Source organism: Colletes gigas, unplaced genomic scaffold (genome assembly GCF_013123115.1).
Source record: "Colletes gigas isolate AHSC1104 unplaced genomic scaffold, ASM1312311v1 Colletes_gigas_Sc00019, whole genome shotgun sequence".
Taxonomy (NCBI): domain Eukaryota; kingdom Metazoa; phylum Arthropoda; class Insecta; order Hymenoptera; family Colletidae; genus Colletes; species Colletes gigas.
This window is the reverse complement of record NW_025106648.1, coordinates 14,260-33,382: the sequence shown is the minus strand read 5'-3', so window position 1 is coordinate 33,382 and position 19,123 is coordinate 14,260. Positions and strand designations below refer to the sequence as shown.

At 32.7% G+C, this 19,123-nt stretch overlaps 2 protein-coding genes across 3 annotated transcripts; one reads left to right on the top strand and one right to left on the bottom strand.

Moving 5' to 3' along the window:
* The first annotated feature begins 3,692 nt into the window (after window positions 1–3,692).
* On the top strand, window positions 3,693–6,165 carry LOC122400633 (TRAF3-interacting protein 1). Its single transcript, XM_043402176.1, has 10 exons — window positions 3,693–3,827; window positions 3,919–4,036; window positions 4,122–4,234; window positions 4,320–4,586; window positions 4,654–5,072; window positions 5,126–5,245; window positions 5,325–5,565; window positions 5,649–5,768; window positions 5,849–5,934; window positions 6,015–6,165. The coding sequence occupies exons 1-10, from the start codon at window positions 3,693–3,695 to the stop codon at window positions 6,163–6,165; spliced, it is 1,770 nt and encodes a 589-aa protein (XP_043258111.1).
* Window positions 6,166–6,352: 187 nt separating this feature from the next.
* On the bottom strand, window positions 6,353–10,147 carry LOC122400625 (RNA polymerase II-associated protein 3). Of its 2 annotated transcripts, none has more exons than XM_043402167.1 (10): window positions 9,739–10,147; window positions 9,542–9,673; window positions 9,200–9,444; window positions 8,883–9,093; window positions 8,388–8,675; window positions 7,842–8,180; window positions 7,576–7,782; window positions 6,903–7,130; window positions 6,630–6,822; window positions 6,353–6,543 (listed from the first exon to the last, which is right to left on the bottom strand). In XM_043402167.1, the coding sequence occupies exons 1-10, from the start codon at window positions 9,874–9,876 to the stop codon at window positions 6,455–6,457; spliced, it is 2,070 nt and encodes a 689-aa protein (XP_043258102.1). In that variant the 5' UTR covers window positions 9,877–10,147; the 3' UTR covers window positions 6,353–6,454. The 2 variants fall into 2 exon arrangements, with proteins under 2 accessions (XP_043258102.1, XP_043258103.1); XM_043402168.1 differs by having other exon boundaries at window positions 7,842–7,987; window positions 8,483–8,675.
* Between the last annotated feature and the right edge of the window lie 8,976 nt (window positions 10,148–19,123).

Genomic DNA, 19,123 nt, shown 5'->3' with positions numbered 1-19,123 from the left:
TGGAAAATCAAACGATGTAAATTCACCGCGGTGAAAGGAAAATTTTGTGAAGTCTCTGTGACAATATCGACACCACACTCTCGAGTCAACTGTGTTTCGCAGTTCTTAATAATAATACTTTGACAGCGACGCGTCTCGTCTAATTAAAGCCTCCAAACTGTTTTTCGATCAGAAATTTTCTAATTCGACATTGTATAAACAGGTATTAATTCAAAACTTTTTCATTATCAAAAATTCATATAATATAGCAAAGAATAAATATCGATCTAAAAATAAATAGGCTGAATGAATGATGATATAGCAACCGAAGAGTACGATCACGTATACGTGACAGTGGCCGTCAAAGTATTAATACTGCTTAATTAGCGCCTCGGGTACGTGGGGACGCTACCCCCCAACAGCCCGCCAGTTTTCAAACGGGCTGCCCTGCGGGCTTTTAAGATACATGTATACAGAAATAATAATGCGACCATCATTACTTTCTTTCTCAAAAAGCATTAATGTAAATATGAACATCAAGATAAAACTGTAACTTCGCCACAAATATCAAATATAAACTGATTGGTCAGTGTTATTTGACAAGAGGATCTGCGAAAAATATTTTCAGATGATGATGAATATTTCTTTAATCCTTTAACTTTGTCGAGAGTATTATTAAAGAAACTTTAAAAGTGTGGATATGTACTGTACTTTTTTTAAATTATTGAATAACTATTGAGAATTAAATTATTTAAAAATCATTGGATAATATAGTACGTAAACACTTTAATCTTTTGTATAAATGTTACAATTGGCAAATCCACGATTCTTGTTTCATTTTCAACCAAATAATGATAACTGATAAATTATTTTATTTATATGTAACTATATGCAAACAATCATGACACAATTTTACAAATACTCCTACAAACTGAAAGTGTTTGTTGTATATTAAAATATCCACGCTTTTCTTGGCTCTAAACGTGATCGCCAGACTTTTTATTCTCTCTGTTCGTTGCCTGAAGGATTAAAAGCATATTCGGTGGATACGGGATTCGAAACGATCAGTGTGACGCGAAGAATGTAACATTAAAGTAGACATGTAACATAATTTACCAAAAAATAAAAGGAACACAAAGGTTCTGTATTTATAAAGTCACTTTACAACCGAAAATATAATTAGTATGGCTTTATCGATGTCCGAAAATTCCAAGGTAAGTAAAAGCGGTCGTCGTTGTACTACGATGCACATAAAAATGTACCTATAAGTTGTGCGTAATATTAGCATCAATCGTCGAACATGTATTGTTGACTGCAATATCGTAGGGTACGCGTAAGTTTGTTAAGCTAATTTATAAATAAATTATTATTTTTATTCCTCTTCCGCGTTCGCCACCATGGACGCTCTATCTTCGGCACGAGAAGTCATTAAAATATACATAGCGACACAACAATATACGATGAAACGTATCGATATATAAGTGTTCTAAGAATTCCCGAATAGTTTCAGCACGATCAATTTTTGTGATTACCGTTACGGTATTTCCCCGTGTTGTATATTATACTTTTCATGTGTTGTGTGTTGTATCATTTTGTATTGATCAAATGAAATGACGCCATATTATTATGTATGATATTTAATTTTAACGAGTCAATAGAACTTTGACACTCTAATAAAGTGAAATGACTAATAACCTTAAACAGATGCTTCCTTTGATTTATTTATTATGAAACAGAAAAGAAGAAACGACGACTTCGTTAAAATGTTCTCAAAATTGCATTTATCAACGATACTAGTGGTGATACAAGAAAGTATCTGACCAAAACGAGATACAAAAAAATGTTGTAAGGCAAAATTAAATGACATCGAATAACACGCAAACTGAATATAATTTTATTCATTTTTATGAATTATAATAAATATTTATACATACTATGATTATTTCTAAGAATAGATACAATCAACAAACATTAATAATGACCTAAATTATAAAGTCGAGAGCTTTGAAAGTATCGATAAAGATACGCTTGTTTTCTTGATTCTTTAAACTTTTTGAACAATCTACGTATATGGCAACAGGCATCTCCGAACGTCGCACGTCATAAAATGTTTAATCCTTAAAAAAAAAGAAGGGACTGTATTAAAACAAGGGCCAAGCTCGTTGGAAAGCCCGATTAGCCTATAACTCGAGACGAAAGTATGCCAAGCTCGGCCATTAGACCCGAGCAATTAAACGAAAGCCTAATAAAGCAATGGCAATAAAGCACGCATCAGTGGTGGAACGCCGAAGCGACGAACGTAGTAATACCATAAACGGTTCGGTCCAAGTGTGTTATACGTGGACAGAACGTGTGTGTATGGCCCGTGAAACACGGCAAAACGTCGGTCCGCGTAAAAGAAAGGTGGAATTAAATGGCGAATCATGGCGCGAGCACTGGCCACAAGAAGGCCCCCTTTTGCATTTACAACGTTGTAAAACTTTTTTATCCGCCTCCTCATCGCAAACGGACTAATTAATGTACTATAAAACGCTAACGCCTCGGTGTCCGGCGATTTATCCGGCTTTCGCGGGCACCGCGATTACACACATTACGGGGTGATACTCCAATCGTGTCGTCGTCACCGCCGTGGCCAGCGCAAAAGGCAGTCCAACGAGAGAACTCCAATTTCGAAAGTAGAAAACGGCTCAAACTCAATATCGTTATTCTTCGTTTTAGTCTTCTTCTAGTCTGTACAATCACAGACGAGGTATACGAGTAGACCTTTCACCTTATGGACTATCGTGACCCAATCTGACTGCCATACCGACCTGAAAATTAACGTCCTTTAATACATGTGAGTTGACTATGGAAGGGATGAAAAAACGCAATTTTCAAACGACCATAACTCCTACAATAATGAATGTATTTCAATGAAACTTTTTTCTGAAATAGAGCTCATAGGTACTTACAAGAAAGTATTAGACAACTTTTCTGGTAGGGGATGCCTAAATTTTTCGGCGACAAAAAAATTTCAAATCTTTCTAAAAAAAATTGTTTTCGATTGCAGGGGTCAATTACAATCATTTTTGGTCAATAAACATACCCTCGAAATCCTACGCACTTTCGAGAAAAAAATTCTTTACTAATTTTATTCATAATTTCATTTTCTGTCTCACTTCCTCTTGTGTTCATTTGTTTAATTTGTTGTTAACATTGGATGTAAGGTCCATTTGTATACCTCGTCTGTGGTACAATCACCCCCTAAAAGAATCATCATTAGTAGCAGACAGAATTGTGTAAATTATCTAAAATAGATCATTTTAAAAAAGATCAGTACTTAAATTGATATACATAACTTGTAGTACAATGTCATGATATATAAAATAATTCATCTACAAATAAATATTATTTAGTTTGATAAGAGCTATCCAAATAACAAAAGAATTCACTTTCCATTTAAAAAGAAATTTTAAATATGCTCCCTTATCCTCCTAATAGTCACCCCAAAAAATGTGTTGCATATGAAAGAATTAGCTCCCATTTAAACAAAAAGAAAATAAAATTGATAGCTTCATTGATTCTGAAGAAACAGACTGTAACACTATATTTGAACCACATAGTACATGATCGTATACGCGTTACTATGCAACCACATAATGCAACACAAAGTTCACGAATATTGCCAAGAAATATGCATTGACACTCACCATATGTTTTAATTGTAATTAACAATGGCAGACGATGTGAAGCCGGAAGTAATTCAAAAAACACAAGATGTGCTTGGCAAGTATTTTAAAAAGCCACCGCTCACCGAGAAACTGCTGAAGAAACCACCGTTCCGATTCCTTCATGATATTATATCCGCGGTAATATATCGTTTCCATAATTTATTCTTTCTATTTTAAATGAAGCTCATGTGCTCTATACTTTTATATTGATAAATAAACGATATCATAGATCATAAAGGAAACTGGTTTCTTGGATGGTTTATTTACTGAAGAAGAACTGAACTCTGAAAATATAAAAAACAAAGAGGCAAAACTTGCTTATTTAACAAAATTGATTGATGTTGTCAGTAAGTTGTAATATTTCTTGTACAAATGCATACAGAATATTCAATATTTTTCTTTCCACTGAAATACACCTCTGAATTATTTTAGAATTAACTACCAATGCTAATTTAACTGTAAGAGCTAGTAAGATAATTTCTGGTCAGGAACCTACTAAAACAAATGAATTACTCCAAGCAATTGGAAAAGCTTTAGATAAAAAGGTAATGTAAATGATACATTTTAAATGGTATATTTTAAAATATAATAGATGAAGAACAGAGAATTAATGAGCTCTTTGCAAATCAGATAAACAGTGCAGAAGCCATTGAACATTATAAAAAGAATCTAGAGAAAAGTAAGTCAACTTCACAAAGTAAATCATCTGTTAGGAAAGAAGAAAAAAAAGCATTACCAAAAGAAGTGCCTCAAAAAAGAGTTGTAACTGCTAAAGAAAAATCTACTGATCGAAAGAAAAGAACTTCTAGTGCAGCAGTAAATGAATCAGGATCACATAAAGATGAAAATGAAAAATCTCAAAGAAATGTTGAAGCTACACACGTTCCACTTACTCAGGTAACTTATAATATTTCAATTCTAAATTATAAAGATAGAAAAATGCAACTGAATGTATAATTTCTAGCCATCCCAAGATAAAGTTCCTTCATCTGGACGTACAAGAAAGTCTTCGGCTGCTAAATTGAAACAGAACACATCTTCTATATCTTCATCTGATATAACTCCCTTGCAAGCAAATATAAACACAGACAAAAAAGAAGATGAGAATAAAATACAAAAAGAAGTTGAAAATAAATCAAAGCAAGCAACGCATAATGAACATAGTGAATCTCAAAATCATGTACAGAATATATCAGACAATGTAAACTTGGAACCTAAATCTACAAATAACATAGAAAATAACAAAATAAGTGAAAACAAAGAAAAGACGGAATATAAAGAAAATGAAATTACCAATAATGAAATTTCTCCTCAGACTATAGAAAAACCTGACCATGTAACATCAGACGTTCAAAAATCTCAATTAGAAAATATTGATATGAGGTATTTCCTGATGCATTCTATTTATTTAGAGATAAATATTTTATATATTTTAGACAATCTAATTTTAGACCAAGAACTTCTTTACGCCCGCCTAGCGCAAGACCAATTAGTGCTAGGCCTGCAGCACCTAGAATACGAGGGAAACCAGAATTAATTATTAACGAAGAGATATTGTAAGAATGACGCCAAATGTATTTTTCCATGAAACATATCATAAAAGAATTTACCAATCATTAAAAATTATTCTTCTAGGACACCAATGGGAAATATTAGCGTCATTGTAGAAAATTCTGATACCAAAGAAGATGATGCAGATGATATGGTAGTTATGGAAACTAGAGGAGGTGATGATTCCTTAGACAATAATAGTACCTATAAAGTGGATGATCAATTAACACAAGAACATGGACATCTTGTTGCTCAAATATTGGAAACTCAGAAAGAATTGGTTAATAATGAGAATGTAGATGTGATACCTAAAAAGACGAATATTGTAAGAACATTTTCATTAATTTATAATGTATTACTTGTTGCACCATCATTTATTTATAATATGAAGTATAAGTCTGTTATTAGGCGTGGGATACAAACTCAAAGCGTGATATAGTTACAAAGGAAATTGACAAACTTCGTAATACAATACAAACTTTAACACGTGCAACAAATCCACTTGGAAAATTATTAGATTACTTTCAGGTATATTATTTTTAGTTTACATTACTATATTTTGCAATACTGTTGCTACATCTACGATGTAAATTATACCATCCTTGCAGGAAGATGTAGAAATTATGCAAAAAGAGTTAATGGAATGGAGAAATCAGTATCAACAAGTAAACGCACAATTAAAAATGGAAAACATGTATGAATTTTTGTTCAGAATTGTTCAGTTATTAAAAGTTATGTATTATATATGTGTATAATAAATTCGTATACTTTCAGAAAAACACAAGATTTAATAGAACCTATGAAGGAAACGTTGAAGGAAATCGATCATAATATGCAAATACAATTAAATAAAATATGTCAAGCAAAATCACAAATAATGAAGAATGATCAAAGGATACAAACATTATTGAACGGTCACGTTTAAGTTTCATTTCTATACAATGAAAGTATTTTTCTTTTATTCATATATTTTAACCTTTCTGTTATGATCACTACATCTTTCAAGCTTGTATTTAGATTGTGTACATATGTAAAATAACAAATATGCAACACATAGTTTAATATAAACAATAACAAAATTATTATAATGATCTTATTTATTTATTCCTTCTTAGCTAAATAAAAATATACGTACAAAACACATAACTTAAACAACCTTTTTTACAACTTAGAAATATTTTTTATGGTCTTGAATGCATAATATCCATTTCTTGTCAAATTTCATATTTCTCTTGCAAAGCTGTAAGTTCTTCTTGTGATATATTCTCGATCGTTTTGCAATGTTCAAAAAGCACCCTTAAACCTACAAATTTTAAATAAATCATATAAAAGAGAAAGTAGTACTTTTAATATTTAAAATTACTTTAGATTTAGTATAATAATTCCTACATTGTTTTTCGTTGTTGCTAATGAACATAATGAGAGCTCTAAATCGTTTAACTTCGCTAAGATCTTTTAAATATGAAAATATAGACTCCTTTCTTTTTATAAATTCTAGCCATAAAACTTTCAATATGTCGTTAAAGATATCAGATTCCATAGAGTCTTGAAATATTTTGGACAAACTATTCTTGGGCAATTGCTGAAATTCAATTATTTAATTACATTGAAAAATATAGATATAATATTAAAAAATGTCAATATTGGTCATTCCATTCTTACCTTTAAATATTTATACCTAAATTCTGACGATTTATTTGCTTTCCAATTCGTTACAAATTGTACGGCTGTTTTAGGAACTGGTGGTATATTGTTAGTATTTTCTACAGATTTAGAATCCTTAATAGAACTTTCATTTTTAGATTTCTCATCTGCACTAATTTCCTTTAACTCTGCATGTTCATATTTATTAAATACTGTTTCTTCAACTACTACTCCCGTTTCCAACTCCTATATATATAATAGGCATTTTAAACACCCATAATAACCATGCCTAACAAATAAAGTTCTTTTTTATATTTTGCAATATTTACTGGATGTCTCTCGTAAAGTTTCTTGTATTAAACACGAATTCATGAGTAGAATTGCTCTATTACTGCCAGTGTTTAAAAGTGACACGCAAAAATACGAGCATTGGCTTTTTTTTAAATTTCGATATCCATGTACAACCATTCAAAACTATACAATTTTTGAAAAGTACACAATAATAAATTCAGTAAAATTTCCATTTTTAGATTGCGCATAATATGTACATCATTTTTTAAAAAGTTATGTCTTTTTACAAAAACTCATCCAGATTCCAGAATGAAAAACTCTACAAGTATCATTCAGCAGACATTGCAAAACTAAATTCATGTTGTTTAGTGTACTCAGTTGCTAAATTATGTAATCTTGCCTTCAAGTTTAAGTGAGAAGACTTATCAATTGATTCTGTTACAACATCGTCTTTCTCTGGTAAAGAAATTGGAATATTTGGACAATCTCCAAAATTTTCCTTTAACTGTACAGATTCATGTTCATTAGATGTAGTTCCGTCATTCTTTTGGTCATGCTGAATATTAATAAATTCTACTTCTTCAACGGGTATTCTTGTTAGCAACTTCTATAAATAATTAGTACTTTAAGGATTCATCATGGTCACCCGCAATTGCGTAATCGTACCTTCGAACGTAAGTGAGGCGGCTTTTCAATAGGTTCTATTACAACAACATCATCTTTCTCTGGTAACCAAGTAGGAATACGTGGATCTCTTTTATTATATGCTGTAGCAATATTTTGTATGCCAGGTACTATATCTTCTTTAACATGTTTCAGATTCTTACTACCTTTATCTTTTTCATCTCTTTCCATCTTCATACTAATATCTTTCCCCACCTCTTTACTTTCTTTAACATCTTTAATATCTGTTTTAGTACTGGACCACATTTTTTCACCAATCAGTTTTTCAATTGGTGTATCTTCAGATAATTTCTTTGCATCCTCTTTTAATGTGATAATCGACTATATAAAGTGACATTATTAAATAATATGTTTTATAATTCAACTATACAGGGAGTTACCGGACGGATGGTACCAGCGGGCAGGAGGCGATTGATCATCGTAATTATAAATGTGAAACATTGACGAGACTTTTAATAAATTCTCCCTCCCTGCAGAACACCGCGGACCCGTCCAGTAACACCTTGTACTTCTTTATTTATTACTTACATCTAAGACTTTCATCTTCTTTTCGATTTCAGCAAGTAATACCTTTGCCTCTTTATTAGAAGGTTCCAATTTTAAGACATTTTCTTCTTTAACATGTTTCAGATTCTTACTACCTTTATCTTTTTCATCTCTTTCCATCTTCATACTAATATCTTTCCCCACCTCTTTACTTTCTTTAACATCTTTAATATCTGTTTTAGTACTGGACCACATTTTTTCACCAATCAGTTTTTCAATTGGTGTATCTTCAGATAATTTCTTTGCATCCTCTTTTAATGTGATAATCGACTATATAAAGTGACATTATTAAATAATATGTTTTATAATTCAACTATACAGGGAGTTACCGGACGGATGGTACCAGCGGTCAGGAGGCGATTGATCATCGTAATTATAAATGTGAAACATTGACGAGACTTTTAATAAATTCTCCCTCCCTGCAGAACACCGCGGACCCGTCCAGTAACACCTTGTACTTCTTTATTTATTACTTACATCTAAGACTTTCATCTTCTTTTCGATTTCAGCAAGTAATACCTTTGCCTCTTTATTAGAAGGTTCCAATTTTAAGACATTTTCTAAGTCTTGCTTAGCTTCCTTGTATTGTTTTAAGTTTATTCTAGCTGTTGCTCTTCTATGATAAGCTTTCACATAAGTTGCATCCAATTGTATTGCTGCAGAACAATCTGATTCTGCGGAACAACAGCTAAAAATATATACAACTTAGTATCACTTTAAAACTTTTGTTGTGGTTTGCATAAAAAATTAAACAAACTGTTCATCATATACTATATTAAAAAAGGAAAACTTACTTATCTAATTTTAATTGGCAGAGCGCACGATTTGCATAAAATATAGCATCGTACGGAAAAGCTTTTATAGCTTGATTATAACTTTTAATCGCTTCTGCCCATTTTTGTTGCTGTACAAAAATATTGCCTTGATTTTTATATTTTGTTCCCACTCTGTGTGCCTTTTCTAATTCTTCTTTAGACATAACTTCATCCTCAGAACTATCTGATTGCTCTGTTTTATTTACTTCTTTACATGCTTCATCCTTTATAACATTAAATGTAATTAATGTTTGTTAATTTTATGCAAGGATAAATATTCTATAAATTGTCTCAATTTCTAAAACGTAATATAAGCCTTACTATGTCAAATTTATCCCAAGCGGAGTAATCGTATGATTTAATTCTTTTCGGTTTAATATCAGATCCATTTTGTTTTGTAGGAGTAAATTTTGTTTTACTCTTATTTTTGCTTCTAATCGGAGGTAAAGAAGTCTATAAAAATATAACCTTAATTAAAATGAAATATATTATTAACAATTTTTACTGATAAGTTATACCTGTTCGCTTCTTTGATTCCTTAGCTCCTCATCTTTGCTTTTCATTTGTTCTTCCCAATTTTTTATGTCAAGAAATTCTTTTTGCAAATCCTCTGCATTATCTTTCACTTGCTTTTGCATTAAGATCGATTTATCCATATTTATAATTTTATTTTAAGATAAATTACAATATCACTTGTTAAATTAGGTTATGTTATGTCTCTTTGTTAGGTTATTGCTTGTAGAAATTGTGAGAAAACAATGTTTCTAATATTTGTACTATACTTTGACAAAGCATTCAATTACCTAAATGAATGAAATATTTACTTCGTTTATATATACCGAACATCGATTTGTATTAACAGAAATTCGAATACTTCAAAATGTTTACTCCGTCGTTGAATCATGGAAAATTATACCACAGACGTATTCGAGATGCCAGACCGTGGACTCTCACAAAAAGAGTTGAGAAACACTGTTTAGCCTTCTTACCATTTCGATGTCAATTCCAAAGTTACCGACTCAGAATGGAATAAGACTGCAACGCTATCAGCTACGAGAATTACGATTTGATAAGCGATCGAAATATTGATCGCTTTGGATCTGATGAAGAAGCTATATTTATACTAAACTATACGAGGAAGGTCGCAGCCATTAGCTCATATTATTTACTATGCAATTAATAATTACATTATAAAGAATTAATTACATACTAAATAATAATGACCCAGGTCTCACCGCGTGGAGGTTGCTGCGAATGGAGACCCACCCCAGCCTCGCCCCAACCACCCTCCTTTGGCGAGGAATCCTAACATCTATTGAGTATTTCAACAAGAAGAAGAGAGTATTTAGAAGAAAAACCTGATAGAGTGATCAAAAACCTAACAAAATGTCGATTCATGTGAGAGGATCCACATGTTTTCTAAGAACGAAATAGAAAAGTACAACTGCATGAACGAACCCTATTAGGATACCAATATGTACCCTGATATTGAATGATCCTACTTAAATGAACGATGGTATTTGAATAGTGCCTAATAAGACACTGACGAACGAAATGTGCAACTGCACTTATGAACCCAGCTTAATAGAATACCAATATGTACCTTAAATACTAATCATTCCCACTTAAATGTACGCTTAGATCGGGTAGTATCGAATACGATGCCGCATATTTGCTTAATTATAATCTTACAATCGATATACATTTATGCTTATATTCTAACGCAATCTGTAGAAACATGAAGAAATATGATGAAATATTTTCTTCTTGGTGTTCTTGTTAATCCCACGATGTTTTCCTAAAATATAATTCATTTAAAACAACCAAATATGATAAAATAGTTTCTTCTTGGTGTTCTTGTTAATCCCACGATGTTTCCCTGAAACATAAACTCAGACAATAAATAAAATTGTATAAATAGATATTTCCTTAAAAGAGACTAAGAAGAAAACGATTCGAATCCATGTACCAATTCCAATCTCATTCGTCCATACTCTGTAAAAAAAACTTATTCAAAGTATTAGCAGCTGAAATGAAAATGGATTAGTGCACACAAAAAAAAAAATAATTATATACTATCAATAGAAGATCATTGATCATAGAAAAATTGATATGAAATTAATATTTAAATTAGACTTTCCACGCGTAAAAATTCATATAACAAAATTTAGAAATATACATATTAAGTATTAAGAAAAGTTAAATTCATATCAGTGTTAAGATAGATTTTATAGAACAAAATTTTCAAAACGTATGAATTGCAATAATTATATTTTATTGCATTGAGAATTAAGTTAGGTTCGTACAAAAATGCAACAACGAACACAAATGTCGATTCTACGCGGTAATTGACTCTCAATATGAAATGTAGAATTGTAATTTGCATACACTTTTCAAGCAAGCATTTTATTTTTCATCAATTAAAAAAATGATCGCGAACAAACTTTAATCTATGCAAAGAATTCGGAATATTTATAAAAAAAATCCACTATTTATAAATAAATATTGCAGCCGGAAAGGTTACTGTACCCCGTAAAAATGAACAACTCTAATAATGAATAATTGCTGATATATAGTATATCGGAATCGTAAATTTAATCTATGATCAATTTTTAAATACATCACAACTCTGTGATAGAAACGTATAAATACATAGAAATTATGAATTCATAAAAATTACGTACACGTTATGGAAAATGAAACAATTTCATCTATAAACAACAGTACTTTTGAGCAGTATTTCCATTAATAAATATACATATAAAAAAAAGATATATTTTACATAGTTACAATAAATTATCCACTCAAAAATTCAGAAAACAACCCGTGAGTGGCTTTCTTTCGCAACGCTAATTTATAAAATAGAAAAGTATACGCGAATGGTGCTTATTATACGTAAAATAAACCACAATGGGTTGTTTTATTAATTATATCGCGTGCACCTATGTACAATCATACGCAACACTAATTTTAATAATTTCGTTGAGCCTTTTGAGGCTTTGTTGAATCAGCTGCGTCTTGATTTTGGAGCAGCAGTGGCCAGCGTCAAATTTTGGGCAATGAATCGCAACTCTAATTAATTCAAACGCGATAAATCAAGATCGCAACGCTAATTTATAATAGAAAAATTCCAAACGCGATTTATAAGAATAAAAGCAACCGCGAATGGTGATTATTCGCGACACTACCCTGAAAAGCAAACGCGAAAAATAGTAATTCGCAACGCTAAGAGCAAACCGATCAGTGCATTCGCGACACTATTTTTAAATAACAATAAAATCAATCGCGTATGGAATTCGCAACACTGCCCTGAAAAGAAAACGCGAAAAATAGGAATTCGCAACTCTACAATCAAACGCGATTATTGTGTATTCGCGACTCTATCTTTAGTGAAAATATATCTATGTCTCGCAACTCTAATAAAAATCACGTTTTGCCCAAAACTGCTGGACCTGGTGATGGTGTCTTCCGTGTAGATACAAATACACATGCATAAAATAGACTATCTACTGCAAACTACTATTAACTACAGTGGCATATGTGAGGAAGAATTTAGATGTTTTAAATATCGCAACACTACGGGGAAAGCAACGCGATAAATCAACAATCGCAACGCTAATTTATAATAGAAAAATTCCAAATGCGATTTGTAACAATAAAAGCAACCGCGAATGGTAATTATTCGCAACGCTATCCTGAAAAGCAAACGCGAAAGATGGTAATACGCAACTCTAATAGCAATCGCGTTCACTAATAATTCGCGACGCTATTTTTAAAGCAAACTCCCGGTTCCTAAGTTTGCATAAAAGAAACGCGAATCGTGTTTATAAGCAACACTAATATATCAACGCGATAAATATTTAGTCGCAACTCTACGAGCAAACGCGGATATTGTATATTATTCGCAACTCTAACTTTAATCAGGGGCTATTGGTACATGTACATAGACATGTACTGGCCACAAAATAAGCTAACTACTACTAGTACTACAATTGGGGTAGAATTTGGGCATTGAAAATATCGCAACGCTAAATAAAAAATCGCACGATTAATCAAAATCGCAACGCTAATTTATAACGTGAAAATTACAAACGCGGTTGACATCCATTATTATATATATAAAAGAGTAAAAAAGCAACGCGAATCGTGATTATTCGCAACGCTACCCTGAAAAGCAAACGCGAAAAATAGTAATTCGCAACTCTACGTGCAATCGCGTTTATGAATTATTCGCAACGCTATTTTTAAAGCAAACATTCGGTACCTAAGTTTGCAAAAAACCAATCGCGTATCGTGTCAAGGCGCAACACTACCCTGAAAAGGAAACGCGAAAAACAGTGATTCGCAACTCTACAAGCAAACGCGATTATTGGATATTCGCAACTCTATGTACATCATAACCGCGAGTTATGGGGAGGGATGGCTGGCATGTATGGTGCAATCATGTACCATCAGGTACATGCATACGTGAGCCAGCCAGAAAAATAAACTAACTACAACTACAGACGAGTTAAGTGACAAAGTAGTAACAGTAATGACTTTCCATCCTCATCCAAACATGAAGATGAAAAGCCATTCGTTGCAGCCCACTCTTGAGACAGTTTGTCAGGGCCTCTTCAGCTCATTGAGAGCCTTTTCTTTCTTCGGCGGTCCTGCCGAAGCCTGAAACTTACTTAAGACTGAGCTCGAGATTTCGTGCAATACGTAGTCTTCCAACAATATACGAATTGTTGAAAGAGCAACGTGGTCATCTCGAGCGGGACGAGCGTTTCGAAAGGGACCTAATCACGACCGCGAGCGCGAAAGAGCGACTTTAAGAGTCGCGCGATTCGAGGAGTCGAAAATAAAGCCGAAACAAACAGCATACACCGTTTGAATCAGCAAGATTTCTACTCTCGAAATCGTAACTACAGGAACAGGACTGCCACGCGAAAACGCGCCTACCCGAATTACTAATGTGGACAGTCCTGCCCTGACCCTACCTACTTAGATTTAAACACACACACCAGAGAATAAGTTACCTACCTACCTAACCCTATATTTAAAAAATTGCAAAACTCAGTCTCTCAAACAAACACTCCACGGTTCTCATTCACAATGTCCGGGCGCGACCTAAACTAGAGAGGACTCCCCGGGGTTCCTCCGACACCCGGACACAACTGACTCATTCATACTCTAAATGTACATACCAGATTCTGGAATCGTCTGACAAAGGCTAGCGACCATTGCGTATTAATATTATAGATAACATTTTAATATAATATAAAATCTTTATATAATTTAATATAATACAAAGTCATTCATCAAGTATATTGTATTTTTTATTCTAGTACGAATTACTAGAATTATCGTGTATGGAAACGAATACATAAATAGCAAAATCGATAATTAATTTGATAAATTGATAAGTAAAAATTGAATGTTGCAGTTAATAGAAATCTAGAGAATTGTAGTGAATTGTTTAAACGACGCACTTCCACAACCTAACCACAACACACACATGTGGACAGTACGTCGCGCACGATTCGCTAACCAATGTCAGTCGCCAATATTATTATAAATTATAAATAAAGTCATCGTGCCCCGTTGCCTTCGCTCATGCAAATAACACCTGGGCATGTGCATCAGCTTAGGCAACGAACACGGAAAATTATCCTGAAAATCCTGACTAGAAGAACTGGTTATTAATAATTAACTAAACGGTATCTATTCTCAGTTAAAATGACTCGACTTGTTACATGTAATATATCAACAACAGAGTACGTTAATATTGAAAAATATTATTATTCAAGAAAAATTTGTAACTGAAATTTAATTGTTTAAAATGAAAGACTTTAATAAAAATTTCATGACAAAATAATTTACTTTGCAAATTGAAATAAATTTATTAAATTATTATTGAAAATATTCAATTATCCTTGGTCGATTCTCTCGTCAAAGTAACTTTTTTAAAAGATGAAACTAATATACTTGTTCCTTCGAGTTGAAAATCAACCAGTCGCGAAACGCCTTCTTGCACGTGAAATGCATCATATGATGTATTAATTAATGAAACGAATATTTAATAATTATATTAATGTTGTAAGATATTCTACTCGATCATATGATTAATATAATATTTTCACATTATATTAATTCATATTCTACTGAATTATATAATTCATATAAAGTTAATAAAAATATCTCATAGATTTTATCAAAATTGTATAATAATCATATTGTGTAATATTTATTGGTAACATTAAAAAACGCGAGTGCAAGAAGATCCTAGCCTGTACTAAAAAAATATAACAATTAATGTTACTGCTCACGGGTATTTTTCATACCCGCGGTCACTTAACTCGTCAAAAATACCAAGTATACAACTGGTCACCCGTGTTGATTCGGATCTTTCATCCTACAACATGGTTGGGGACCAGAGGAACACAAATAACATGCGACTCACCAATGATGATCTTGTACCTCTGGGATGACTGCATGATGATGCTGCTGCTGCCCAGTGGAAGTCATCAAAGACCTCTGCATGGCCCTGCTATAAAGAATAAGAAAGCAATTATAATTTATTGTTAAAATTATAGAGATGTTCAATTAAAAATTTCAAAGTGTAAATTTATACTTACGTTGTTCGCTCGTGGTCCACCGCCGGATACCCCCCCGGGTACTGCTGCTGCTTTTCAGAGACTGTAAGAAAACAATTTGAATCTATTGTTAAAACTATAGAAATTTTTAATTAAAAATTTCAAAGTATAAATTTATACTTACATTGTTTGCTCGTGGAGCACCGCCAAATAATCCTCTTCAGTGATGAACTGACTCTAATCCCGGTAACGAAGAATTTTAATTTCAAATTTAAAAAAATAATCAAGTTTATTAGATATTAAATTACATTATCGCGACCGAAGATTGAAATCGGCGAACAAATGACTCTATTCTCGCGATTCAAAATACAAGGAGAGCCACGATGCTCTGGAAATACTTTAGAATAGCGTAAGAAACACTGATTCTATTCTCGCGTTTCTCTGAGATATGTACGACAACCTATTGGGGGTCACTTTGCCCTGAAAAACATCTGTTACTACGCACAAACACTGAAGGTACCGGCCGCATTGCGCGCGGCCAACAAAATTTCCTGGAAAGATAAGAAGGAAGGACACAAGGAAAACTCAAGAAGCACACCTGTGCTCTCTCAATATTTTTTCGTTCTTCAGTTACAAACAATCAATGGAAATACTGCTGTTCACATTGAATTACATCAGAAATGTAAAACTTAAATTTTCTCAACAATTATAAATGTTAAAATATTATTAATGAAATCAATTATAAAATAATTGTTGGATTTAAAAATATTATATATCAGCTTTTATTTATTAGAGTCGTAAGTGTAATGGTATTAACTGAATTGAATTTTAATATATATTTCGATTTTTATAAACGTTCTGAAACGTACAAAAATTAAAGTTTGGTATTTAATTGTGCCTGAATAGCACATAATAATTACGCAATTTCTATGTTTTACTCAACTTGCATAGAAAATTGTACGTAAATAACAATTGGAACAATTCATAATGATAAATTTGGAAAAAATAGTAAATATTTGTCACCCAGAAATATATAATCGCGATCAAAATGCAATAAAATAAGCAAATTAATTCCTATTTAATTTGCCACATAATCGAAATCGATTATAAAGTAATTTAAAAGATTGTTTATTATTTAAACTCAATTATTCAATCTCAGCACTGATATCTCACACTTTCGACAAATAATAAATCGATAAAACGATAAAAATAATAAAATATATATAAATTTTACCAATCCTTACTGAACCGTTTGAAAATGACACCATTTGAATATTTTCAAGTGTAATGGCGGCCATTCCGGTTGCCGGTACCGTGCCTCGTATTTGAATTCCAACCAGAGTCTAACAGAAATAAAATACAAATTGTAGTCAAATGCATCACAGTAAACATGTCTAACGACAATTAAACAATAATTCAACTTGAAATAATGTCTGTAAGATACGTTATTTTGTTTCGAGAGATATGAATCGACACCGATTAAACATCGAAGAAAGCGTACGAAATACGATTTACTTTTATCCACAATTCCCGCTCAATTTTACGCAAAAATATATTAATTTTAAACAAATGCACCGTTAGAGAGTAAACGCGAGCAATATTAATGATGAAATACGTACCTTCTTGTTCGCGAGAAGTCGTCACGTCTTGACGTGTCGGAGCAGGTTCGAACACGTCTCGCCGCACCGATTTCTACAATAGAAATGGCGGCCAATCGCCGTACCCAGCATCGTTCGCGAATTAATACGGAGGAATCCGATGATTGCCGAAGCTTCTATTTCAAAATGAATTCCTTCAACTTCGAATTCCGATCAGAAACTAACAGAAATAAAATAGGAATTACAGTCAAATGCATTACAGTAAACATGTCTAACGACAATTAAACAATAATTCAACTTGAAATAATGTCTGCAAGATACGTTATTTTGTTTCGAGAGATATGAATCGACACCGATTAAATATCGAAGAAAGCGTGCGAAATACGATTTACTTTTATCCACAATTCCCGCTCAATTTTACGCAAAAATATATTAATTTTAAACAAATGCACCGTTAGAGAGTAAACGCGAGCAATATTAATGATGAAATACGTACCTTCTTGTTCGCGAGAAGTCGTCACGTCTTGACGTGTCGGAGCAGGTTCGAACACGTCTCGTCACACCGATTTCTACAATAGAAATGGCGGCCAATCGCCGTACCCAGCATCGCTCGCGAATTAATACGGAGGAATCCGATGATTGCCGAAGCTTCTATTTCAAAATGAATTCCTTCCACTTCGAATTCCGATCAGAAACTGTAACAGAAATATAATAGAAATTACAGTCAAATGCATTACACTAATCATGTCTGATAAGAATTAAGCAATTATGGAACACGAAATAATATTTACGAGATACATAATTTCGTTTACAGAGATATTATGAATCGACGCCGGTTGGATATCGAAGGAGACGTACGAAATACGATTTACTTTTATCCATAATTCCCGCTCAATTTTACGCAAAAATATATTAATTTTAAACAAAAGGATCGTCAGAAAGTAAACGCGAGTCATAATAATGAGGAAATAGAGCGTTAGAAATACACACCTCGGTCGCGAAACGGCGACAGGTCTGGACACGATCAGACACGTCTTACCCCGCCAATTTTTACAATAGTAATGGCGACCGCTCGCTGTACCGAGTAACGTTCGCGAAATAGGCTGGAGAGTGGGGGCGCTCCCGATGTTTCCCGAAGCTTGTATTTCGAAAAGGAAGGTTGAGCCTCGTTTTCGAAACTACGTTAATTCGCGAAACGACGGATGCCACAACTAGAAACCGCGGATACAAAAAAAAAGAACGAGGATAAGCGGTATGTACTAGAACAACGTAAATACCTTGACTGTAGAACCATACTGATGAATGAAAACTCGTTCACATTATTCACTTTTACGATTATACGAAATTACGATGCACAAAGTTACATTTTTTAGCCATAGAGTGCGTACGTGAGACGACGAACGTTCCCATTCGATTATCGATCGACGAATTTTTCTATTCTTTTAACAAAACGAATAAATTTTATTCTTTTACTTTCTGGGTACATAAAACGATAGTCAAGGTTAGCTTAATTCACTAGCTGATTATTTAATAATTGTCAAAAAGAAATATGATACGTGTTTTATTAAAATTTATTCATTGTAACGATAATCGATTGTAACGTTGGAATATCTCAAAGCTGTCGACATTTTCCATTTGGTAGCACTAACTGATTCTAAATCACACGTTTTGGAATAAATATATCTCTTATAAGCAATAATTTAATGACTTATTAAGTGTTGTTTACA

Coding starts and splice junctions, on each gene's coding strand:
- LOC122400625 (XM_043402167.1), bottom strand. CDS start 9,876: ATGGATAAATCGATCTTAATGCAAAAGCAAGTGAAAGATAATGCAGAG. Junction 8,181..8,387: donor AGAAGATGAAAGTCTTAGAT/GTAAGTAATAAA, acceptor CACTTTATATAG/TCGATTATCACATTAAAAGA. Junction 7,131..7,575: donor CTTCTCACTTAAACTTGAAG/GCAAGATTACAT, acceptor TTATATATATAG/GAGTTGGAAACGGGAGTAGT.
- LOC122400633 (XM_043402176.1), top strand. CDS start 3,693: ATGGCAGACGATGTGAAGCCGGAAGTAATTCAAAAAACACAAGATGTG. Junction 4,587..4,653: donor CACACGTTCCACTTACTCAG/GTAACTTATAAT, acceptor TATAATTTCTAG/CCATCCCAAGATAAAGTTCC. Junction 5,246..5,324: donor ATTATTAACGAAGAGATATT/GTAAGAATGACG, acceptor TTATTCTTCTAG/GACACCAATGGGAAATATTA.